Raw genomic sequence first — 26,902 nt, forward strand, 5'->3', positions numbered from 1 at the left:
TTGTGATGCATATTTCTTTTTAAATATGAGAACATGTTTTATTTTGGAGAAGGCAAATTGATTATTCATTTATGAGATGGGAGAGATAAATCCACTTGTAGCAGGAGCAAGTCATTTATTGGAGCATTTTCTACAAATATAATCACATTGGACTTTTTCAAATAATGCAAGACAGAGCAAAGGATCGGGAGTTCAGTTTCTAATAGTTATTACATTAAGGGCACATTGTAAAAAATGATATAATGAATCTACTTTAAACCTCTAGAGAATGAGACCATGAATATGTATAAACAGCCCCAGAATACTCATTAGTCCTGAAATAGGAAACTCCACAAGGCTTTCAGAAAAGTCTTCTATCAAATCCATTATAATTGAGTTGGATTATTTTCTTAAATATTAGTTGAGCTAAAGAGGATAAGTAATTAGTTAGAACAGAGAGAGGGAAGTAACTTAATCCAAGGCTGGAGGAAACGGGTGCATTATTCTCGCTCCCTAGCCCTTCATCTGGTGTTTATTTAACCTTGGAAAGTGACCAAGACTGGATGGCAGCGAGGGGAAAATTTGTCCTTAAAACAGAATCAGGCGCTCACAGTGGAGCTGGAATGGGCTTCAGAAACAGATTGTGAAATAGTGAGTATTAGAGTACAAACTGCTGTCAGGTCACAGTAAACCTATGGCTTGTAAACAGGGGTGAACTGGGGTATCATATGAAACATTCTGTGCTGATCTGTCACTCAGCAGTGATTTGTCCTGGGGTCATACACTCACAGTAGGAGGAGTGTGACCATGATGGTTAGGGTTCATATAACACACTGTGTCTGTGTGTATGGACATGTATCATAGGGCTGTGTTGAGCTGAGGGTATTTAGCATGGCAGGGAAATATGAGAAGTCTCAGCCTCTGTGTGACACACACACACACGGCACACACACACACACACACACACTCACACACACACGCAGACGCACACGAACACACGCACACACACACACACACACTCTATCCACTCACTGTTGTTGCAGGAGTTCTTGTCGGGCAGGGAGTACCCCAGGTTGGCCATCTCCTGTTTGGCCTGGATGGAGGCCTTCCACTGGGCCTCAGGGAGGTCCACAGCCAGCTCATGGATGCTACTGGAGTGGAGGATCTGGGTGGTGGCATAGGGGGTGGCTCCCTGGGAGCCCTGGCTGGGGCTGTTGTAGTTAGCCTTGGTGGTGAAGTCTATACTGCTATAGATGGCTCCATCAGAGAGCATAGTGCCGGTCTTATCCCCATTACTACTGGTGTCTGGAGGAGACACGGGGAGAGAGAATAGGGGTCAGTTTAGAAGGCTGTGGTGTGCGCTTCAATGACAAATACTGTATTCACATCAACTATAATCCCACTGTATTTTAATAAAAGGTAGAAAGGTAAAGTGATGTTAAGAGTCATTGATGAACAAGGCTGCATTACAGATCAGGAGTGGAGAGGTGTCTAACTATGCATCAGGTCAGAGTGACCCTGGGTACAGTCAGGAACAGTCCCCGGGGTGTGAGGGGATTACCCTGAGCAGCTCAACACTTTGACATCAGCTCAGCTCTTAACATCCAGTTAAGCATATTCATCTCATTGAAAAATCCATCCCACTTATTCATGCATTCTAATTCCAGCCACTGACTCCTAACCCTGGGCCCCTCCCCCTCTCTCACTCTCAATTCAATGTCAATTTATGGGCTTTATTGGCATGGGAAACATATGTTAACATTGCCAAAGCAAGTGAAGAAGATAAAACAAAAGAGAAATAAACAATAAAAATTAACAGTAAAAATCACACGCACAAAAGTTCCAAAAATAATAAAGGCATTTCAAATGTCATATTATGTGTAAATAGTTAAAGTACAAAAGAGAAAATAAATACAATTGTTGTATTTACAATGGTGTTTGTTCTTCACTGGTTGCCCTTTTCTTGTGGCAACAGGTCACAAATCTTGCTGCTGTGAAGGCACACTGTGGTATTTCACCCAATAGGTATGGGAGTGTATCAAAATTGGGTTTGTTTTCTAATTCTATGTGGGTCTGTGAAATCTGATGGAAATATGTGTCTCTAATATGGTCATACATTTGGCAGGAGGTTAGGAAGTGCAGCTCAGTTTGAACCTCATTTTGTGGGCAGTGTGCACATAGTCTGTCTTCTCTTGAGAGCCAGGTCTGCCTACGGCGGCCTTTCTCAATAGCAAGGCTTTTCTCACGAAGTCTGGCACCTAGTCAAAACAGGGTCTTTCCTATCTCTCCTATCTCTTTTGTCCTATCTCTCCATCTCTTCTCTCTCACCTATCTCTCTCTCCTTTCTCTCTCCTCTCTCTCCTTTCTCTCATCTCTCTCCTCTCTCTCTCCTCTCTCTCCTCTCTCTCTCCTCTCTCTCCTCTCTCTCCTCTCTCTCTCCTCTCTCTCCTTTCTCTCCTTTCTCTCCTCTCTCTCCTCTCTCTCCTCTCTCTCTCCTCTCTCTCTCCTCTCTCTCCTCTCTCTCTCCTCTCTCTCCTCTCTCTCCTCTCTCTCCTCTCTCTCTCCTCTCTCTCTCCTCTCTCTCTCCTCTCTCTCTCCTTTCTCTCCTTTCTCTCCTCTCTCTCCTCTCTCTCTCCTCTCTCTCCTCTCTCTCCTCTCTCTCTCCTCTCTCTCCTCTCTCTCCTTTCTCTCATCTCTCTCCTCTCTCTCTCCTCTCCTCTCTCTCTCCTCTCTCTCCTTTCTCTCCTCTCTCTCTGCTCTCTCATCTCTCTCCTCTCTTTTCTCTCTCTGCTCTCCCCCAGTCTAATACATATACAGGCCCATAGAGGGTATACTGTAGGACAGGCCCTGATATCTCACCTCCTCGTCCAAAGTTACTAAGGTCATTGGGTCCACCGGAGCCACTGTTGACAGGCAGGCTGGTTGCAGGCCAGGAGTCAGCCAGCCACGGGTATCCTGGGTCACCGGCATTCAGCAGGCCTGGTCGGCTAGGAGGAAACACAGGGTTGTTAGATATGGAAAATGTTCATAGTATAGTTAGGAATGGTAATAGGTTATACTTTTCTATGAATACTGTACGTCTTTGAATAAATCTCTGTTTAGTTTTATAAACGAGGCTCTCGTAAGCGAAAGTCAACCCTCACACTCTAGCAAATATTTAACGTGTATTTTTGAATTATGTAAGAATTTCATGTTTCCTGACTAGATTGAGAAATAATGAATGACATGAATAATAAATAATAAATAAATAAAAATAAATAATAATAAAATAAATAATGAATAACATGACAGGGAATCAGCAGGGAACCAATATGAAGACATACATTCCAACATATGTTCTAATGTTAGCGTGTGTGTTAGCGTGTGTGTTTGTGTGTGTGTGTGGGAGGGGGGGGGGGGGGGGGGGGGGGGGGGGCTCCAGTACTAATGAGATAATTCAAAGACAGGATGTATGCCTCTCCCTTAAAGTTGGAATTCCTTCAGGCAACACCGCTCTGTATCTTTCCTTTCTCTTGCTGTGTCTTTGTCTCACTCTGACTCACACACATTAATACACACACACACATTAATACACACACACACACACACACACACACACATTAATGCACATTAATACACATACACACACACATATACACACACATTAATACACACACACACACACATTAATACACATTAATACACATACACACACACACATTAATACACACACACACACATTAATACACACACACACACATTAATGCACATTAATACACATACACACACACACATTAATACACACACACACATTAATACACACACACACACACACATTAATACACATTAATACACATACACACACACACATTAATACACACACACACATTAATACACATTAATACACATACACACACACACATTAATACACACACACACATTAATACACATTAATACACATACACACACACATTAATACACATTAATACACATGCACACACACACATTAATACACATTAATACACATACACACACACACATTAATACACACACACATTAATACACACACACACACACACATTAATACACACACACACACACACATTAATACACATTAATACACATACACACACACACATTAATACACACACACATTAATACACACACATGCATTAATACACATACACACACACATTAATACACACACACACACACATTAATACACACACACACATTAATACACACACACATTAATACACATTAATACACATACACACACACACATTAATACACACACACACATTAATACACATTAATACACATACACACACACATTAATACACATTAATACACATGCACACACACACATTAATACACATTAATACACATACACACACACACATTAATACACACACACATTAATACACACACACACACACACATTAATACACACACACACACACACATTAATACACATTAATACACATACACACACACACATTAATACACACACACATTAATACACACACATGCATTAATACACATACACACACACATTAATACACACACACACACACACATTAATACACACACACACATTAATACACACACACATTAATACACACATACACATTAATACACACACATGCATTAATACACATACACACACACATTAATACACAAACATGCATTAATACACATACACACACAAACACATTAATACACACACACATTAACACACACACATGCATTAATACACATACACACACAAACACATTAATACACACATATGCATTAATAGACATACACACATGCATTAATACACATACACACACATGCATTAATACACACACATGCACACGCACACGCACACACACACACACACACACACACTACACACACACTGCACACACACACACACACACACACACACACACACACACACACACACACACACACACACACACACACACACACACACACACACACACACACACACACACACACACACACACACACTGCACACATACTGTACACACAGATACATGTACTGGATAAACACACGTCATTCTCCCTTCCCCACACAGACTCACACATAACCTTGTTCATTAACATCCATTGCTCTCTGCTGTGCTATCCCATCAACCCCTTCTGATGATGCCAAAACTTCCCTGGCCTTAGTTGATTAGCTATCATCCAGTCCCAGCCCTGAAGCCTCTCCCCTTTCCCTCCCCTACCAGGTCAACTTGTGGGCTGCTGCAGCCTGTGGATGGATGGATGTATGGATGGGCGCTGGCTCCATTTAACAGGTGTTGGGAGTCACTCCCACAGGTGTGGGGGCCATAAAAATCTCCCATTAGGACTTGAACCTGTCACGGGTCACTGCTGGAAGGCCATTAGGGCCACTTTACTGTACAGTCACGTCTCAGCCTCGTTACCACGGGCAACACAGACGTAGCTACTGTAGATGAGAGATGGAGCTAAAATGCCTTTGTTTGTGTGTCAGTTCTAGTGGTACCACACTAGTTTCCAATGGATGAACCATAGAGATGGATTCATATTTCATACTGTGTGTACTGTAGTCTAGAAATGTATCAGTGTGTTATTTTCCTGTCCAAGGTAAAGAGAGGATGTAAAAGCAGTGCTGTTTGTCTACAGACAGAAGCATCTGGCAGAGTGTGGAATGAGAGGTTGAACTGAGCTGTTCATCGTTCTATTCAAGGTCTCCACAGCAGCAGCAGCAGCAGCAAGCCTTTCTTCTCTTATCCCTGAGAAATAGCTGGCTGCCGCGGTCTGTCAAACAGGCAGTATCATGTGATCAACCGGGCGGCTTCTGCTAGAGGGAACACGGCACAAGAACACCCCACTGCTAGTGCCCTGCAGTCTCTATCCCTGTCTCAGACACGTTCAGTGCTACAACCTAGCACCCTTTAAAGCCGCAGTGTGCCTCCTGCCTAACCGGACTTTTGTCTCTGCTTCAGTGAGGTAACGTGATGTGCTGGCCCTGGGGAGAGGAGGGGGAGTGGAGAGCCCCAGGACATGGCCAGGTAATGGGCACTCTGCAGTCAGTCTCTCCCTCAGCCACAGAGCCACAGGTTCTAATGAGAAGAGCTGTTCCATGGAGGGGGACACCAAATGAACTGCAGCGCTGCAGAGACAGGAGGGAGGCGGGAGGCCCTGACAAGCTAAGAGCCCTCGCCGTGGCTCCTGAATGCTAAAACAGGCCCTCGGGGGGGAAGGAGTCATTCAAATTGATGGCTGTGCATCAGACGCTTTTTATAGGGTAATACATCTCATCCCCTACCACCTCCCCTTCTGTTTCTCACTGGTACATTCCCCCACTCCGCCCCTTTCTTCCTCTCCCTCCCAACCCATCTCTTTCTAAACCCATTTTCTTTTCTCCCCCCCCATATACCTCCTGTTTTCACCCCTCCTTTCCCCCCTCACTCTCAACATCTGTCAGCCTACAGTTTCCTGGCATTTGACAAAGAAATAGAGAAATGGAGAGGGAGGGCTGTGTTCTCTCTTGTCGACTGCATCTACACAGCACCACGGAATACCTTGTATGTAGAAAAATACTATACTACTGTCTCAGTAGCATACCTACAGCCCTACACACCCCTAATAACCATCCACCATGCAGCACAGTGCAGAGAGACCAGAGAGACTATTTGGAAGACAAGATGTTGACACACTGGAGATGGCTGCCTCGATAATTAGAATAAGAAAGATTTATATTGGGAGTATTTGGTATACGGGTTCCATTGGGAGTTTTGGTTATATGGGTTCTATTGGGAGTTTTAGTTATATGGGTTCTATTGGGAGTATTTGGTATATGGATTCTATTGGGAGTTTTGGTTATATGGGTTCTATTGGGAGTATTTGGTATATGGGTTCTATTGGGAGTTTTGGTTATATGGGTTCTATTGGGAGTATTTGGTATATGGGTTCTATTGGGAGTTTTGGTTATATGGCTTCTATTGGGAGTATTTGGTATATGGCTGTTGACTATAGGGGGGGACGGTCACACGTCTTCTGGATCCTTGACAAGTTTACTTTTAATCCTAGTTGAGTTCGGGGATTTATTGCAGCCTTGGCCAAGAAATGATTTGAATTTGTGCTATTTTCCTGTCAGACTTTTTGGCTGTTTGTTGTGAAAGGTAGCAAACCTGAGTAACCACCCAGGATGCCTGACGTGCGACGAGCCATAAACAAGCCAGACCAGAGATATTAATCCCAATGCAACTACATAGATAAGATGTGTTCACGCTCCGCATGCCTACTGCTCAGTACTACCCCCACATGAAATTACACTTAAGGCATGTTGAAACACGTATTTCCATTTGAGATTTCCATTCATAGAGGATTCTGTCACTTAGCTCCTAAGTCCCGTGATGTAAAGGAATCTCCATAGCAACAGTGTTGGCAGAACCCGTTGGCGGCAGTGCTTAGTCCACTCTCTATAGCTCAGAATCTGCTCTGGCTAAAATATTGATCAGCGCTGAGATAGTTATTACTAGCTCCTAATTACCATCTCTCTAGTGACAGGGTGAGAAGGAATGGGTCCTTATCGCCTTTTATCAATTTCACATGAGCAACCAAAGTCAAGCCATCCAGGTCTACCAATCTGCAGCCTATTCATCTTCCATGAATCATTTATTCTGTGATCGATTAAGTGATTTGTTCAGTCAGGACAATTTGGCAGCAGCCAATGAGGAGCTGGGAACAGACGTGACTCCATTTGCTATTGTCTAATTAATGCAATAAACATACCAGGTAACAAATGAACACATTTCCCTGTGATACTGGGCGGGTCACTCTCACTCTGCAGGGAAAGATGTGGAAGCTGCGACATCTGGGCTTTGATGTGACCACAGCGACCAGGATCAGGGCTTTGATGTGACCACAGTGACCAGGATCAGGGCTTTGATGTGACCACAGTGACCAGGATCAGGGCTTTGATGTGACCACAGTGACCAGGATCAGGGCTTTGATGTGACCACAGTGACCAGGATCAGGGCTTTGATGTGACCACAGTGACCAGGATCAGGGCTTTGATGTGACCACAGTGACCAGGATCAGGGCTTTGATGTGACCACAGTGACCAGGATTAGGGCTTTGATGTGACCACAGTGACCAGGATCAGGGCTTTGATGTGACCACAGTGACCAGGATTAGGGCTTTGATGTGACCACAGTGACCAGGATCAGGGCTTTCTGCTACTGTAGAAGCAGAGATAGCTCCCGACTTAATGCAGCTTACCACTCTGGTGCTGTGTAGAAATGTCTCCCCCACTATGTCCTACCACTCTGGTGCTGTGTAGAAATGTCTCCCCCACTATGTCCTACCACTCTGGTGCTGTGTAGAAATGTCTCCCCCACTATGTCCTACCACTCTGGTGCTGTGTAGAAATGTCTCCCCCACTATGTCCTACCACTCTAGTGCTGTGTAGAAATGTCTCCCCCACTATGTCCTACCACTCTGGTGCTGTGTAGAAATGTCTCCCCCACTATGTCCTACCACTCTGGTGCTGTGTAGAAATGTCTCCCCCACTATGTCCTACCACTCTGGTGCTGTGTAGAAATGTCTCCCCCACTATGTCCTACCACTCTGGTGCTGTGTAGAAATGTCTCCCCCACTATGTCCTACCACTCTGGTGCTGTGTAGAAATTTCTCCCCCACTGACTTAAGCTATAGCAAATATAGTGCCACAGATACAGACCCCTCCAATCCCATCCGCCGGGGTGAGAATCAGAACCACTTATGTGGAAAATTGAAGGAAAAACACTACAGCAAAAAATAGATGAGAAAAGACATGGCAAGTGGCGTGGTTAATTCTTTGAGTGCTTGCTGGCGGCTCTCGCAGAAATATGGGCAGCATGCACATCGACACACTACACACACACACACACACACACACACACACACACACACACACACACACACACACACACACACACACACACACACACACACACACACACACACACACACACACACACACAGGCACACACACACACACACACACACACACACACACACACACACACACTGTGCCCACACACAGGCACACACATAAACACACAGACAACATACACACAAACAGAAAAACTAACTCACATACAGATACACACAGTACACTAAATACTGGAAAAACACACTCAGACAAACAGACTCTGAACTAGTTTAGAATCTCAGACGGAGTGTGTGAGCGCTGTGTGGATTTACCTATTTACTCAGGTGTGATAGAGCAGTAGACAGACAGAAGCCCTGGATTCTCTGGGGAGCCTTCTGAATCCCTACAAAGGCTCAGTAACTGGTGTCATTGAGATGGGCCCCACTCTCTGTAACCCCTCTCTCTCTCCCACACACACACACACACACACACACAGAGCAGGCTGTGTGGGGTGCAGCAGGGGTACCTCCACACCTCTCCCCTGGGTAATTATTTGTACATTATTACATGTGCTCGGATCCCAGTCGCCTTGGCAAAGTGACAGGCAAATTTATCACTCCAGGGGGCTTCTGGGTTGCCGGCAGGGGAAGATAAATGATAAAATAAAAGCACTCTCTGCTTAAATTGTTTCTGCTAATTCTGTTGAGGAGATTTATGAGTCTGTCTATTGATGCGTGAACGGATTTGTGTTAGGAATGTATGTTTGCACACAGGTCTGTGTGCGATGTAAACACACAGGTAGGGCCTATCAGTTATCTATAGATCCATCAGTCATCTATCAGCGTTAGAGCAGGCTTGCTCAGTGCACTGAAGACATAATGCATATTTTATGAAGATGAGCCAAGGGCACTATAGTGAAGATGTGTAAAGCCCAGGACAGAGGTTAGCACAGCATTAGATGCAGGTTGTTGATAATAATACCATTGAGATAGCCTAATGTTATAGTCTAATCTTATTCACCTTATTTAACCCTTGTGTGGTGTTCGGGTCTGTGGGACCAATTTTCTATGTTTACTAAAATAAACATTATACAAGGAATTATTTTTTCAACCTGAGACTCATTGGCCTTGGCTCATTTTCTGTGAAGAAAATGTAAAATAGCACATTTTCATTGAGTGCCCACTATGCACCCCCCTACACATTTATATTACAGTGGACCCGAACACCACAAAAATAATCTCTGCTCAGAGGGCCTTAACAATAATTTTTGCAGAGAGAGAAGCTAGTGTTGAAGGAGCGTCTTCCACTTTGGAAGATGAAGATCATGTCTCTGTCAATTCGGAGTCTGACATTGAGTTGGAAGAAGAGGATGAAATTGACCCTCAGCCAGCTCCAGGACCAGCCCATCAGCAGCCAGCCCCAGGACCAGCCCGTTAGCAATCAGCTCATCAGCAACCTACAGGAGGAGAAATATAGATGTCCAAAAATTGTGAAATTGAATGGTTTTCTTGCCCAAGGAATGAGCCATGCTGCATGGCTGCCAATGTGATAAGGATGCAACCAACTCATGTGCAGGACATAGTCTTCTTTTGAACTGCCCATTCAGGCAGTACATACCGTCTAAACCCACCAAATAGGGAATCAACATCTGGGCTGCCTGTGATGATTTAGACAAGCTGTTGACTGGCTACAGCTGCAAAAGAAGAATCCTACGCTGGCCACTTGTGATATTCTTCAACATCTTGGACATCTCAGCGTACAACGCGTTTGTCATCTGGATGGAGTTGAACCCAGATTGGAACAGAGGGAAGCTCCAGAGGACACGGCTCTTTCTCGAGGAGCTGGGCAAGGCATTGGTAAGACCTCCAATCCAGAGGAGGGAACATATCCCAAGGACCCCAGCTTCTGCAGCCATCCTGAGGAGGATTCAGGAGGAGGATGTTGGTGCCCCATTCGCCTGACCCACAGAACCAACAACTCCAATACCGGAAGTAAGTGTGAGTGATGTTGCTGCATGTGTGTATGTCTGACTCTCCTACCTTGGCCTGCTCTAACTATATATGTGAGTGAGTGAGTGAGTGAGTGAGTGAGTGAGTGAGTGAGTGAGTGAGTGAGTGAGTGAGTGAGTGAGTGAGTGAGTGAGTGAGTGAGTGAGTGAGTGAGTGAGTGAGTGAGTGAGTGAGTGAGTGAGTGAGTGAGTGAACTATCCTGAACTAAGTGTTTTCATCATTCTAGATTGCAGCCGGTAGTAACAAGAAGAAGCGCTGTGATGTGTGTGGACCCGTGAAGGACAGGAAGACACAGTGCACATGCATCAAGTGCAATAAATACATTTGCAACACACACACAGTAAAACTCTGTTCGTTGCGGCTCATTTATCATTTCCATAAAATACAGTATGTAAAATTTGTCCTTCCAATTTCTTCAGTTCAAAGCAAAAAACATTAATAGTGATGAAAACCTTCTTTCATTTATGTTTGTTCAAGATAAACTTGATTAATTCCACCCATGTCATGATTATAATAGATTTTTGATTACAAAAATCACATTTTATAAAAAAAGAATAGTGCTTTTATTGATAAATGTGATCTAGCAGAGGTAAATGGCAAATATTAACCATGTACGTCTATATTGCTTGTAATTGATATAAGTCAACATCTAAGTATTAAGTATTTTTACGCAAATTGTTATGGCTGTATTGTTTTAAAAACCCAATAATATTGTGGGTCCATCAGACCCGCAAACATTGGGTGAATAACAAAAACACCACACAAGGGTTAATAACCCGGAAACAAAACAATGTCAGAACGTTCTGTTTCATGGAGGTCTTCCTTTGTGGCCTTCTTGCCGTTTTGCGCACGTTAGCTAGCTATCTCAAAATGTTGTGGGATCATACCAAGAAAAACCTTTCAAAGTCAAATGGCAAGTCTGTGCCACATCCACAGATTATTCAAGAGTGGGAGGACGATATAAAAAATGGCCACATATCACCAACGAAGACATCGTCAATTATTTCATATTGTCTCTCGGTGTGGATGGGTCATAGATGAGGAAATACAAAAGTACAGGTGAATATAAATACCTCCATAGCGGCAAAGTTAGACGCTTGCTTATTCCTTGTCTTGAGGATGACAACCTGGTGTTCCTCAAAGAGGATGTCCAGCCCAGTCAAAGCAAAACACACCATCATTCTGCCTGGATTCTTGTATCTTCTGTCAGCACGGTGGAGACTGCAGGGTGTTCTTGTGTTGCAAGGCAGGGGAAGTCTTGTAGTCATTAAGCTATAATACTATGGAAGGTAGCTAGCTCGCTAGCTTTTTCTTTATCATAACTTGCCCTGTCTATGACTGATACGTTTGATGTTAGCTAGTTACTTAGCTAGCTAGCTAATTGTGATGATACCATATCACTGACCAGAACTGATAACGTTAACTAGTACAGCATGCCCACCCGATTCTTGGTTTCAACGGCTCATTGTGTATTATATCAGCCTAATCTCGAATGGCAATGAGGTAGGTACAGAATCATGGTAAGTTTTACAATCAAATAGGAAATTACCAACATAACCTAAACCTACTAGTTAAATGGGGACTGTGTAAAATAGTAAACTGTGAATACCATGTAAACTAGTGTGCTGTACTGTAATTGACTATTCTAACAGTAGTTTTTTGTTGACGGTGCAGAATGCTGTGTATGGAGGACTGACAGGGGTGTTCTGTACAGATTAACATTGCCAGTGGAACTCGGCGACACAGCGGAATCTATCTCCAAAAAAGTTTAGCGAGATCCGTTTCAAACGTCACAAACAAAGTGAAGAGTTCTCTGACAGCACCCCGGCCACATCTCCATCTCTACATCCAAATCCTGCGTACCACTCCCACAATGCACATAAGAAGAGTTTGGAAGGGACCAAGGTTTGAGTAGGGAGCTTTCTGCACAAGTGCATCAAAGCTAAACCAAACAGTCATCAAGTCCCAGCAGCAGCCGCACAGCTACATCAGCCTCATGGTGAACACGGCATTAACCATGCAGTGTCAGAAATGCTTGTCATTTTATGATATTTATGTTAAGCTGGAGGAGTATAAATGTGCCAGCTTGGAGGACACAGAGTGCCTCCCAATCGTGGTATGACGCGCGTAAACTTCCCACCACTGCTAGCTCAGCAAAGAAGGTTCCTGTGCGCATCTCAACAAATCCCGACAACTTTCTGCGGGAACATTTCTTCCCCCGGTTCCATGGGAACTCAGCAACCACATATGGCAAGGAGAACGAGCAGGCGGCCTACACATGGCTAGAGAGCTGTGGGATTAGTCTGGAGAGTAGAGGCACAGTAGTGAGTGTCAAGGAGACATGTCTTTCTGCAAGCCCAGATCAAGAGTTAAACTCTCAAGAACTTCTAGAAATCAAATGTCCTGTTCTGAGTAAGAAGTATGAGTCTCTGACTGAAATGTTCTCTGGCAAACTCACCGATGTGAAGCTGGTGGATGGGGTTCCTCAGCGGCAAACTAATGGAACCCGTGGGTACTACATGCAGGTGCAAATGGGCATGCTCTGTGCAGGACTGGAGAGATGCAAACTGCTGATCTGGGGTCCATCCGAGCAGGTTGTTATCGATGTGCCTTTTGATGTGAAGTTCTGTGCTGATGTTATCCCTAAACTGAAGGCATTTTATTTCACACATATGCTGCCAAGGATAGTAGATGAGTTCCAGTCAGGTAGACTAACTCTGTGCTCCAAATATGTTCATCTATGTGGTATCAAGGCTCGGGGCCTAATACTTTGTGTTTTGAAATAGTTGTGTCTTGTAAAGCTCTCTCTGTCAGCTCCACCTTATTATCTAAGCATAACTCTTAATTGCCGTGTTTTTTGTTGCCTTGCACAGTTTTTTATATCTTGCCTTGTACAGCTCTCTTCATACATGTTTATCTAATGCCTACAGACAACTCCTTATGATTTATGAATATTTTAATTGTACCTTGTACGGCTCTTTATTTTCAAATGGCACTTCATGAACTTATCTAAGCATACCGTAACTCATCTTGCACTTGGCAAATTATGGTGTTAATGAAAACACTATGAAATTCCACGTTGACATTTTCTTTGATACTTAACATTTTGAAATGAAGGATGAGGAGGCATGTCTAAGGGTTTAAAATGTGTTTTCAGTTTGATTCTGGGTTTGATTTTCAAGGGCACAAATCGAGAAAACAGTGTAGCACTTGATAAACAGTTGTCTTCCCTCTTGGTCTGCTAGAGACATTTTGATAATGAAAAAAATGTATTTGAAATAGATTGAAGAAGGCATGATAACAGCACCTATTGGATGCCTGTAATTATCAGGAACAGGCAACGCTACAGTATATTTAAACTGAATGAACATTAAAATGATTCAGATTAAATAGGAAACTATATACACAGTTGAAGTCGGAGGTTTACATACACCTTAGCCAAATGCATTTAAACTTAGTTTTTCACAATTCCTGACTTTTAATCCTAGTAAAAATCTGTTTTAGGTCAGTTAGGATCACCACTTTATTTTAAGGATGTGAAATGTCAGAATAATAGTAGAGAGAATGATTTATTTCAGCTTTTATTTCTTTCATCACATTCCCAGTGGGTCAGAAGTTTAAATACACTCATTTAGTATTTGGTAGCATTGCCTTTACATTGTTTAACTTGGGTCAAATGTTTCGGGTAGCATTCCACAAGCTTCCCACAATAAATTGGGTGAATTTTGGCCCATTCCTCCTGACAGAGCTGGTGTAACTGAGTCAGGTTTGTAGGCCTCCTTGCTTGCACATGCTTTTTCAGATCTGCCCACAAATTTTCTATAAGATTGAGGTCAGGACTTTGTGATGGCCACTCCAATACCTTGACTTTGTTGTCCTTAAGCCATTTTGCCACAACTTTGGAAGCAAGCTTGGGGTCAATGTCCATTTGGAAGACCCATTTGCGACCAAGCTTTAACTTCCTGACTGATGTCTTGAGATGTTGCTTCAATATATCCACATGATTTTCTTCCCTCATGATGCCATCTATTTTGTGAAGTGCACCAGTCCCTCCTGCAGCAAAGCACCCCCACAATATGATGCTGCCACCTCCGTGCTTCACGGTTGAGGTGATTGACAGAGTTGAAAGCCTTGTCCAGGTCAATGAAGACGGATGCACAGTACTGTCTTTTATCGATGGCGGTAATGATATTGGTTAGTACCTGGAGGGTGGCTGAGGTGCATCCGTGACCAGCTCGGAAACCGGATTGCACAGCGGAGAAGGTACGGTGGGATTTGAAATGGTCAGTGATCTGTTTGTTAACTTGGCTTTCGAAGACTTTAGAAAGGCAGGGCAGGACAGATATAAGTCTGTAACAGTTTGGGTCTAGAGTGTCACCCCCTTTGAAGAGGGGGATGACCGCGGCTGCTTTCCAATCTTTATGAGGTTGAACAGACTAGTAATAGGGGTTGCAACAATGGCCGCGGATAATTTTAGGAAGAGAGGGTCCAGATTGTCTAGCCCAGCTGATTTGTACGGGTCCAGGTTTTGCAGCTCTTTCAGAACATCTGCTAGATAGGGTGAAGGAGAAGCTGGGGAGGCTTGGGCAAGTAGCTGCGGGGGGTGTGGAGCTGTTGGCCGGGGTTGGGGTAGCCACGAGGAAAGCATGGCCAGCCGTAGAGAAATGCTTATTGATATTCTCGATTATTGTGGATTTATCGGTGGTGACAGTGTTTCCTAGCCTCAGTGCAGTGGGCAGCTAGGAGGAGGTGCTCTTATTCTTAATGGACTTTACAGTGTCACAAAACTTTTTGGAGTTAGAGCTACAGGATGCAAATTTATGTTTGAAAAAGCTAGCCTTTGCTTTCCTAACTGACTGTATTGGTTCCTGACTTCCCTGAAAAGTTGCATATCGCGAGGACTATTCGATGCTAGTGCAGTCCGCCACAGGATGTCTTTGTGCTGGTTGAGGGCAGTCAGGTCTGGAGTGAACTAAAGGCTATATCTGTTCTGAGTTCTACATTTTTTGAAAGGGGCATGCTTATTTAAGATGGTGAGGAAATTACTTTTAAAGATCGACCAGGCACCTCTACTGACGGAATGAGGTCAATATCCTTCCAGGATACCCGGGCCAGGTCGATTAGAAAGGCCTACTCGCAGAAGTGTTTTAGGGAGCGTTTGACAGTGATAAGGGGTGGTCATTTGACCGCGGACCCATAGCAGATGCAGGCAATGAGGCAGTGATCGCTGAGATCCTGATTTAAAACAGCAGAGGTGTATTTGGAGGGCAAGTTGGTCAGGATAATATCTATCAGCGTGCCAATGTTTACGATTTAGGGTTGTACCTGGTGGGTTCCTTGATCATTTGTGTGAGATTGAGGGCATCTAGCTAGGATTGTAGGACTGCCGGGGTGTTAACCTGTTGGGGCTAGGGGGCAGTATTTTCACGGCGGGATAAAAAAACGTACCCGATTTAATCTGGTTACTAATCCTACCCAGTAACTAGAATATGCATATACTTATTATATATGGATAGAAAACACCCTAAAGTTTCTAAAACTGTTTGAATGGTGTCTGTGAGTATAACAGAACTCATTTGGCAGGCAAAACCCTGAGACATTTTCTGACAGGAAGTGGATACCTGATGTGTTGAATTACCTTTAAGCCTATGCCATTGAAACACACAGGGGCTGATTAATGTTTTGGCACTTCCTATTGCTTCCACTAGATGTCACCAGCCTTTACAAAGGGTTTTGAATCTTCTACTATGAGATCTGACCGAACAAGAGCATTGGAACGGTGATGGCCGATTAGACTCTTGCGCGCGAGGTCATGTTGGGTACCCTCGTTCCAATACGTTTTAAAAGAGAATGCATTCGTCCACCAACATATTATTCATGTTCTGGTTAAAAAAGGCACTAATGATTTATGCTATACAACGATTGACATGTTTGAACGAACGTAAATATATTTTTTCCCCTCGTTCATGACGAGAAGTCACAACTCGAGGAAACCTTCACTCTTGCGCAGACATTTAGAAACAAAACATGCCAATTTGAAAAATAAGCCAAGGGAGTTTTTTGTGCGAGAATTAAGATGACTTTCGAGGAGTAAGACATTTATAAACGCAGATACCATTAATAAGAAGGGGCTAGAAGCATCTTATATGGTGAGCTACTGAGTGGCTAGGACAGGCAAGCCCCATACAATTGTGGAGGACTTAATTCTTCCTGCTGCTGCGGATATGGCTGGAACAATGCTGGGGGAAAAGGCCCAAAAAACTATACAGACAATATCTTCATCAAACAACACTGTGTCATGATGCATCAGTGACATGGCAGGAGATGTTTTGAAACAATTACTGCTTTGCATACAAGCCAGTGAATTATATGTGTTGCAGCTGGATGAGTCAACAGACGTGGGGCCCTGGCACAGCTCCTGGAAAATGCCTGTTATGTTAATGGTGGGTCAATTAAGGAAGACATCCTCTTCTGCAAACCACTGGAAACCAGGACAACAGGAGAGGATATTTTTTAAGTACTGGACAACTTTGTGACATCAAATGGACTTTGGTGGTCAAGATGTGTTGGTATCTGTACTGATGGCGCAAAAGCCATGACAGGGAGACATAGTGGAGTGGTAACGCGTGTGCAAGCAGTTGCTCCCGATGCCACTTGGGTACACTGCAGCATCCACCAAGAGGCTCTTGCTGCCAAGGGAATGCCTGACAGCTTGGAAGACGTTTTGGACACTACAATGAAAATGGTTAACCTTGTTAAAGCAAGGCACCTGAACTCTCGTGTATTTTCTGCAATATGCAATGATATGGGCAGCGACCATGTAACGCTTTTACAACATACAGAAGTGCGCTGGTTATCAAGGGGCAAAGTATTGACACATTTCTTGGAATCGAGAGACGAGCTTAAAGTTTTCTTTACTGACCATAATTTTCACTTGTCTGACCGCTTGCATGATTACGAGTTTCTCATATGACTGCCCTACCTGGATGATGTTTTTTCTCACCTGAATGATCTGAATCTAGGATTACAGGGACTCTGCAACTATATTCAATGTGCGGCACAAAATTGAGGCTATGATTAAAAAGTTGGAGCTCTTCTCTGTCTGCATTAACAAGGACTGCACACAGGTGTTTCCATCATTGTATGATTTTTGTGTGCAAATGAACTCAAGCTTACGGACAATGTCAAATGTGATATAGCGAAGCACATGAGTGATTTGGGTGCGCAATTACGCAGGTACTTCCTGAAACGGATGACAAAAACTACTGGATTTGTTATTCCTTTCATGCCCTGCCTCCAGTACACTTACCGATATCTGAACAAGAGAGCCTCATCGAAATTGCAACAAGCGGTTCTGTGAAAATGTAATTTAATCAAAAGCCACAGAAAGATTTCTGGATTGGGCTGCGCTCAGAGTATCCTGCCTTAGCAAATAGCACAAATTGCGCTTCTTAAGGATCGGCGTTCCGTCAACGGGACAGTTGTAAATCATGCAGCACATTATATCAAGTTCACAGATTTTAGCGAAACAACAAATGTCGGTACATATAAGTGTCTTATATTAGCTGAAAGCATAAATTCTTGTTAATATAACTGCACTGTCCAATTTACAGTAGCTATTACTGCTATTGTTTGAGGAGAGAACCTGACAACAAAACACTTTTTTCACCTCGATAGGTTTGATAAATTCATCTCTGAAGGTGAAATGTGTACTTACATTCTGAAATCTTGCTCTGATTTATCATCCAAAGGGTCCCAGAGATAACATGAAGTGTCATTTTGTCAGATAAAATCCTTTTTCATATCCTAAAAAGGTCCATATAGCACGTGCAATCGATTATGTATTTCTACTCATTCAATTTGCAAAGAAAGGAATCTGTGAAAATCTCACCCTAAACGTTGTTTCAACGAGTCAAATCACATTCGTATGTATTCCTCAGAGATCCTAGAACGTAACCAGACTTCACTATATCATTAGGAGTGTAGTATATCCTATAGGACACCATGGCACACCGATGACGCGGGCTATATCTTTGTCAAATAAGCACCATTCGGGGTCAAACAAAGCTAACTAGATAGCCAATGAGCTGGGCTTTACGGGAGTATCCGGAAACCCCGTCTCGGTCTCAAAATGTAGGCGCTAACCTTTTGCGACAGCATGCCTTTTCCTTTTGGACACAACGTATAAGAATATTCAGTGTTATGAAAACTGGTTGTTTTGCAAATGTTGAACTTATAATATGGCTACTAATACTTGGAAAGCTAAATCAAAGTATACAGATTTGACAATATTCTTGCAGAAAAATGGAATATGAATAATATTATAATATTATAAAATTGAAATAAAACGTACAAGACCGATATCACCCCGAATTAAAGAGAGAACAAAGAGTTAGATTAAAGAGAGGAATGTCTCATTCACGACTTGCCCAAATGTACCTGGGGACTTGACACTACAAGTCTTGTTCACTCATTTTTCAAGTTATCTATCTGAAACTTTGCACATACACTCCTGCCATCTTGTGGACACTATCGGAATTACAACCAGAGCGATGGCTATAACTATGACCTTTCTCTTGCATTTCAAAGATGGCGTTAGAAAAAGACTGGTTGTTGTTTTCTTTGTATTTTCTTCTACCAGATCTATTGTGTTATATTCTCCTATATTCAATTCACATTTCCGCAAATGGCAAATTGTTTCCTTTCAAATGGTACCAAGAATATGCATATCCTTGCTTCAGGGCCTGAGCTACAGGCAGTTAGATTTGGGTATGTCTTTTAGGCAAAAATTGTAAAAAAGGGGGCTATCCCTAAGAATTTTAAGACACTGCTGCCCTTTGCAACCACATACCTATGTGCGAGTGGATTCTTGGCCCTCACTAGCATAAAAACTAAATACAGGCACAGACTGTGTGTGTGAAATTATTTAAGACTGAGACTCCCTACAATACAACCCAACATTGCAGTTATGCGCATCCTTTCAAGCACATCCTTCTCATTAACCTGTGGTGAGTTATTCACAATTTTCGATTAACAAATAAAGTTTTATGTGTAAGATGGCTAAATAAAGAGCAGAATGATTAATTATTATTACATTATTATTTGTGCCTGGTCCTATAAGAGATCTTTGTCACTTCCCACGAGCCAGGTTGTGACAAAAACTCACACTCATTCTTATGTTTAATAAATGTGTCGTATAGTGTGTGTGGCAGGCTTACAATGATGGCAAAAAAACAACATTTCAGAGTGCGCTGACCCTGGTGCTAGAGGGGGTATGCAGCTGGAGGTTGAATGTCTGAAGGGGTACGGGACTATAAAAAGTTTGGGAACCACTGCTGTAGAGTATTGCTCGAATAATAGTGGCTGTATGACTCCCATTTGGAATGGAGATTGTGTGCTTTCTGAAGAGTATTTTCAGAGCAGTCGATGATGCAAGTTGTGTTGGGGAACTTCTCTTTGAAGCACTGAGGTATTGTGTTCTGGATTGTCTCCCTCGGCAGCCATGGAATGTAGATCCTCATGTGCTCCTCCAATGTGTTAATCCAGTAGGAAAGGATTCTGCTCACTACTCCCTGGGACACAGCAAAGCCATCAGCAAGATCACCCTGGAGTAGATTCAACTTCAGCTTCATCATGGTTATCAGTATTTGATCCGTTATATGCATTTTGAAGTTAACCTGGTAGAATTTCTGCAGAAATGCTACATGGTCAAAGAAAGAAGTAAATGAAAGGCCAGTATACAACACTCAGCTAGTGTCATTCTTCAGAATGGTTTGGGTCAATGGCTCTGCACCACCACATTGGGTTTGTTTGTGGCAGGTGGGCTTGTTGACTGGTTCACTTGACACGTAGCTGTGATCAGTAAGTTCTGGAACCTCCCATTGAGTACCCGCATCTTTACGCTGCGGTGGCATTGGCACACTGTTGATGTCCTGATGAGATGGTCTGTACTGGAGCATCGTAGCCCAACCACTTCTCAGAGAAAGGATGCTCTTCAGTCGGCCTCTTGTCCACAAAGTGATAGGAACACACCAGTGGAGGCTCCTCAGAGGAGGAAGGGGAGGACCATCCTCCTCACTGAATTTCATAAAAATGTATATTGTAAAACATTTAAAAAGCTATCCTTTTTAGATAAAACTATACTAAATATAATCACGTCACCAAATAATTGATTAAAACAGACTAATTTGCAAAGGTCTACAGTTGCCTCAACAGCACTGTAGGGTAGCACCATGGTGTAGCTGGAGGACAGCTAGCTTCTGTCCTCCTCTGGGTACGTTGACCTCAATACAAAACCGAGGAGGCTCATGGTTCTCACCCACTTCCATAGACTTACACAGTAATTTTGACAACTTCTGGAGGATGTCCTCCAGCCTATCAGAGCTCTTGCAGCATGAACTGGCATTTTGTCCACCCAATCAAAGGATCAGATAATTAATCTAGCACTGAAAGCATAAGCTACAGCTGGCTAGCACTGCAGTGTATAAAATGTGGTGAGTAGTTGACTCAAAGAGAGAGAGAGACAATAGTTGAACAAATACATTTCTTCCAAAAATGAAGGAGAAGAAAGAGAGAGATTGTCATTTTTTCCACTTTCTTACTTAGCTAGTAAATGCATTTAGCTAGTTCAGCCTACTGAAACACCCTGCTCAGAGCGATGCTATGTTAGCCAGCTGGCTATGCCTTTCCAACACAACACTGGAACTCTTCCAAGTCAAGGTAAGCTTTCGGTATTCGATTCTAATTTATTGCCACCGTGGCCCGCCGGTGTAACTGCTTACTGACTGTACACTGTGACATTACTGCATGATTGTAGTAGGTTTACCAACACATTATTGATTTACATTTTTTTTAACCTTTATTTAACTAGGCTAGTCAGATTACAATGTTGGCCTACCGGGGAACAGTGGGTTAAGTGCCTTGTTCAGGGGCAGAACAACATATTTTTACCTTGTCAGCTCGTGGATTCGATCCAGCAACCTTTCGGTTACTGGCCCAACGCTCTAACCACTAGGCTACCTGCCACCCCACTAGGCTACCTGCCGTCCCAGTAGGCTACCTGCCGCCCCACTAGGCTACCTGCCGCCCCACTAGGCTACCTGCCGCCCCACTAGGGTACCTGCCGCCGCACTAGGGTACCTGCCGCCCCACTAGGGTACCTGCCGCCCCACTAGGGTACCTGCCGCCGCACTAGGGTACCTGCCGCCCCACTAGGGTACCTGCCGCCCCAGTCATCTACGCTGACTATGACGTCACTTTAGCTAATATGGTGACAACGATGTAGGCTGTGTGTAGCGGTTCGGCTTGGAAAGGTTTTTTCACCTGGTCACATACAGCTGATGTGTTGTGCATTGAAGTCCACAAGCGAAGGGATTAGGTGAGAGGAGGAGAGATGCAAGAAGGAATACCACATGGATGCTATGAAAGTGAACTGTGTTTATGCGTGATTTGAGGTGTATTCATTCCGCCAAGTCTGTTGAAAAATAATTCTTAAATGGAAGCAAACGGAACAATACATGGATAAACATACCTGAGTTTTGCAATCTTGTTTGCAACTGTTGGACTAATGATTACACCCTATAGCAGCTAGATGCAGGCAAGAGTCTGCAGGGTGGTATTGAATGTCACTGTTTGTCCATGTGTCACTGTCTGTCACCTCGAAATTTGTCTCTCGACCTGTGTGCACCTACGTTGTAAACTTTAATTCATAGGCTAGGTTGTAGTCATGTGTATAGGGAAAATTAGAGTATCATGTAGTAGCCTAAACATATTGCTGTTACATTGACCTGGGTCAATTGACTATGAATAAGAGCCATCCAATATTGCTGTAATAATAAATAAGGCCATGCTCATGAAAAAAATAAATTGTCCTCCCTCATCTTAAATGGCACTGACAGCCACTGGAACACACATAGAGTCGGTTTGGTGGTTTCTTCAAGTTCAATGCTTTGAGACAAAGCCGAAGAGACCCATCGTCCTTAGAGGTGGGTGCAAATCAAAAGGCGCCTCACAACTGCACTCGCTCCTCACAAAAGTCAAGTAGCCAAAACACTCCTGCTCCATGAACAGCCTCCATTTATGCCAGTTATTTTGGCATCCCTTTACCAAACAAAAAAGGCCCGTTTTGCAGGAATCCATGCTTGCGGAGTTGTGAGAAGCGATGGCAAGTGAGTTAGCTAGCTAGCTGCGAATTATTGGCCTGAAGTGCTTAACCGGAAGTCCCCCACAATAAAACCTAAACAGACCCTGCCCAGATATCCGTTGAAAATGAGGTGAATAGCCTAATGTTATAGTCTAATGTTATAGTCTAATATTATAGTATAATGTTATAGTATAATGTTATAGTCTAATGTTATATCATAATGTTATAGTGTAATGTTATATCATAATGTTATAGTCTAATGTTATAGTCTAATGTTATAGTATAATGTTATATCATAATGTTATATCATAATGTTATAGTCTAATGTTATAGTCTAATGTTATATCATAATGTTATATCATAATGTTATAGTGTAATGTTATATCATAATGTTATATCAAAATGTTATAGTCGAATGTTATATCATAATGTTATAGTGTAATGTTATATCATAATGTTATAGCATAATGTTATAGTGTAATGTTATATCATAATGTTATATCATAATGTTATAGTCTAATGTTATATCATAATGTTATAGTGTAATGTTATAGCATAATGTTATAGTCTAATGTTATATCATAATGTTATAGTCTAATGTTATATCATAATGTTATAGTCTAATGTTATAGTGTAATGTTATAGTCTAATGTTATATCATAATGTTATAGTCTAATGTTATATCATAATGGTATAGTCTAATGTTATAGTCTAATGTTATAGCATAATGTTATAGTCTATTGTTACAGTCTAATGTTATATAATAATGGTATAGTCTAATGTTATAGCATAATGTTATAGCATAATGTTATAGCATAATGTTATAGCATAATGTTATAGCCTAATGTTATAGTCTAATGTTATAGTCTAATGTAATATCATAATGTTATAGTCTAATGTTATAGTCTAATGTTATAGTCTAATATTATAGTCTAATGTTATATCATAATGTTATATCATAATGTTATAGTCTAATGTTATATCATAATGTTATAGTCTAATGTTATATCATAATGTTATAGTCTAATGTTAAAGTCTAATGTTAAAGTCTAATGTTATAGTGTAATGGTATGTCATTATGTTATATCATAATGTTATATCATAATGTTATAGTTTAATGTTATAGTGTAATGTTATAGTCTAATGTTATATCGTAATGTTATAGTCTAATGTTATATCATAATGTTATAGTCTAATGTTATGTTATAGTCTAATGTTATAGTCTAATGTTATAGTCTGTTATATCATAATGTTATAGTCTAATGTTATGTCATAATGTTATAGCATAATGTCATAGTCTAATGTTATAGCATAATGTTTGACTGGGTTGCTGGGTTTTCACAGTGTTAGGGAGTTGGTTTGAAAGCCCTTCAGAATAGAGGTGATTTGTTGTGTATGCTGTGGGTTTTGATTGGTAGACTGATGATAGGTGTGGAGTTGTTTGGCTCTGTGTGTGGAGAGAAGGGCTCTCTGTCCCTGATGGAACACTGACGGGAAGAACACTCACCTTCCATTGCTCATCAGACCTCCGTCAACACGCTGGAACGTCACTGGGGTCAGAGCAGAGGAGAGGACAGAGGGGGTGCCAAGACATAAAAAGGACGAGAGAAAAGACAAAGCAATACGTTGAGTCTTCACATAGTTTCAATGACATTGATGACCACATCAAGGCTGTATTACCAACACTAATACCAGTTCAACAGAGAGGGTACTGATGATTTTAGCACCCAATAATTAATAAGAATTATCCTTGTGGACGATCGGACCACTACACCCCATACTCATGTGTCCTCCCAATGTCTTCTGCAGCTGGCTGGATATTGATGGCTTCACTAAGGGATGCAGAGGCCTCACAGTGTCCATTCTTATCATGGAAATTTGAAAAAGATGCTGTGAATAAGATAGCAGATTGCGTTTGTTTGCATAAAGTGACACATAATGTATTTCTCCCAAGGACAAGATGCTTGATCAGAGCAGAAACTAATTTCATTTAAAAAAAATGTTGGTGTAAATTATTATCAGATTTGTGATTAGAAAAACAAAATGATTAGAAAAGGCAGAGGGCTCATTCGTCAGGTACAATTAGATGTGTGGGGGCTGGATGGGAGTGAGTTACAGATCCCTCTAGTAGCAGGGTACTCTGACTAGCATGACTCTCAGAAGCCATGATGTGGCCTGGCCTGTTCCATTACAGTGATCTATAGATAATAAATAATGATATTTGTCAGCAGCTAGTAAAACTTCAGCAGCTCAGAGTAAGAGACCGTTTCATCCTGCTCAACACAGATGATGACAAGAAGACAGAAGACTGAGAATGTAAAACTTCAATGGATCACAGGAAATGCTAAGAAAATAGGTAAAGAAGCCCAGAGTTTTGGAAATCACCCTCTGCAGATGACAGGGGGAGAAGGAAAAAAGAGAACCCTGCTTGAGTTGAGGAGCTGATAGTATTTTGGCTCATTTGTTGTCTAGATGGAGATTAAAGGGAGGAGGAGGGCTGAACATTTCTTCTCTCCTCCACTCAGGTTTATTTCCCGACAAGCCCAGGCACGGCTAAATAAAGTCCTCAGAGAAAACAAGAAGAAAGGAGGGGAGGAGATGGGGTTTTCTAAATGAAGGAAGTGGCTTGGGTGTGACACAGAGAGGGGCTGCTGGTAGGATAACCTCTCCACTGTGTCATCAACCACTACAGATTCAACCAACCAAAACATCTTTACCATAATCATTCTTGAACGGTACACGAGCATGTTGCAGTACGAGAGAAAAACAAACCACAACACAGGATAATGAACTAAAATAAGAAAACTCGCTTCTTAAACCTTTACTGTTCTTTTGCTTCAGACATACCACACTGGTTTATTTGCTTACAGCTTTGACAGCTACACTATAGCTACTTCTCTTTGTTCCACTACCAATAAATGAATCTCTTTCTCTCTCTCCATTTCCTAGGAGGAAGAAGAGGAGGGAGAAGGGAATAGGGTGGCTGATACTGTGCTCTGCTGTGGGGAGGCCTCTGATGTCCATATCTGTGCTCAGACACATTTCTGCTCTGCTGTGGAGGACTTTAATGTTAGCCAGCCTGACGTGGCTGTGCCCAGATAAGCACTTTCTCCAATATGAATACAGATTAATCCCCTTTAATAACCATTAAAGGGGGAGGACATAATCAGCGTATACAAATTCCATCAAATCTTCTTCCCTGCTGGCCGCGTGCCTCCACAAACCCGTGATTTACCTCTCCTGTATGACTGCTTTACTGTAGGAGACAGACGGGAGGACACTGTGTGGGCATCACCTCATCTCCTAGCTCCTAGCTAGCGAACACCCTAAAACGACACACCACTAAAATATAACCACCATAATATTCATATTATATCTATCTACACCAGTCCTATTCGTCCCCTTCAGTCCTTGACTCAAATGTCATCATCCAGTGGACACCACCCTGATCCTCTAGCCTCAGTGCAGTGTGCTTACAATCTAATACATACACACATACACTCTTCAGTTTCATTAGTACGTTTGAGTGGAACACTTATCTCCCAGAGGCCAGAGCACCAGGTGAGAATAGGGAGATCGGGTAGAGAAGCAGGTGTCACACCCTGATCTGTTTCACCTGTCCTTGTGATTGTCTCCACCCCCTCCAGGTGTCGCTAATTATCCCCAGTGTATTTATCCCTGTGTTTCCTGTCTCTCTGTACCAGTTCGTCTTGTTTGCCAAGTCAATCAGCATTTTTCCTTGCTCCTATTTTTCCCTGTCTCTGTTGGTTCTAGTCCTCCTGGTTTAGACCCTTGCCTGTCCTGACTCCGAACCCACCTGCCTGACCACTCTACCTGTTCTGTCTTCAAGCCTGCCTATCCTTTTGTACTGTTTGGACTCGGATCTGGTTACTGAAC

At 42.5% G+C, this 26,902-nt stretch overlaps 1 protein-coding gene across 11 annotated transcripts in view; it reads right to left on the minus strand.

Annotated features, from left to right (window-relative positions):
• The window catches only part of robo2 (roundabout, axon guidance receptor, homolog 2 (Drosophila)), a 596,024-nt gene that overhangs the window by 31,121 nt on the left and 538,001 nt on the right, over positions 1 to 26,902 (minus strand). For all 11 annotated transcript variants that reach the window (XM_082966746.1, XM_082966741.1, XM_082966750.1 and 8 more), the window contains 3 exons: positions 24,513 to 24,555; positions 2,839 to 2,966; positions 1,012 to 1,284 (listed from right to left, as the gene is read on the minus strand). In XM_082966746.1, the coding sequence (XP_082822872.1) occupies positions 1,012 to 1,284; positions 2,839 to 2,966; positions 24,513 to 24,555 (444 nt within the window). The remainder of the gene's footprint in view (positions 1 to 1,011; positions 1,285 to 2,838; positions 2,967 to 24,512; positions 24,556 to 26,902) is intronic.

This window comes from Salmo salar, chromosome 20 (assembly GCF_965601325.2).
Source record: "Salmo salar chromosome 20, fSalSal1, whole genome shotgun sequence".
Lineage (NCBI taxonomy): Eukaryota > Metazoa > Chordata > Actinopteri > Salmoniformes > Salmonidae > Salmo > Salmo salar.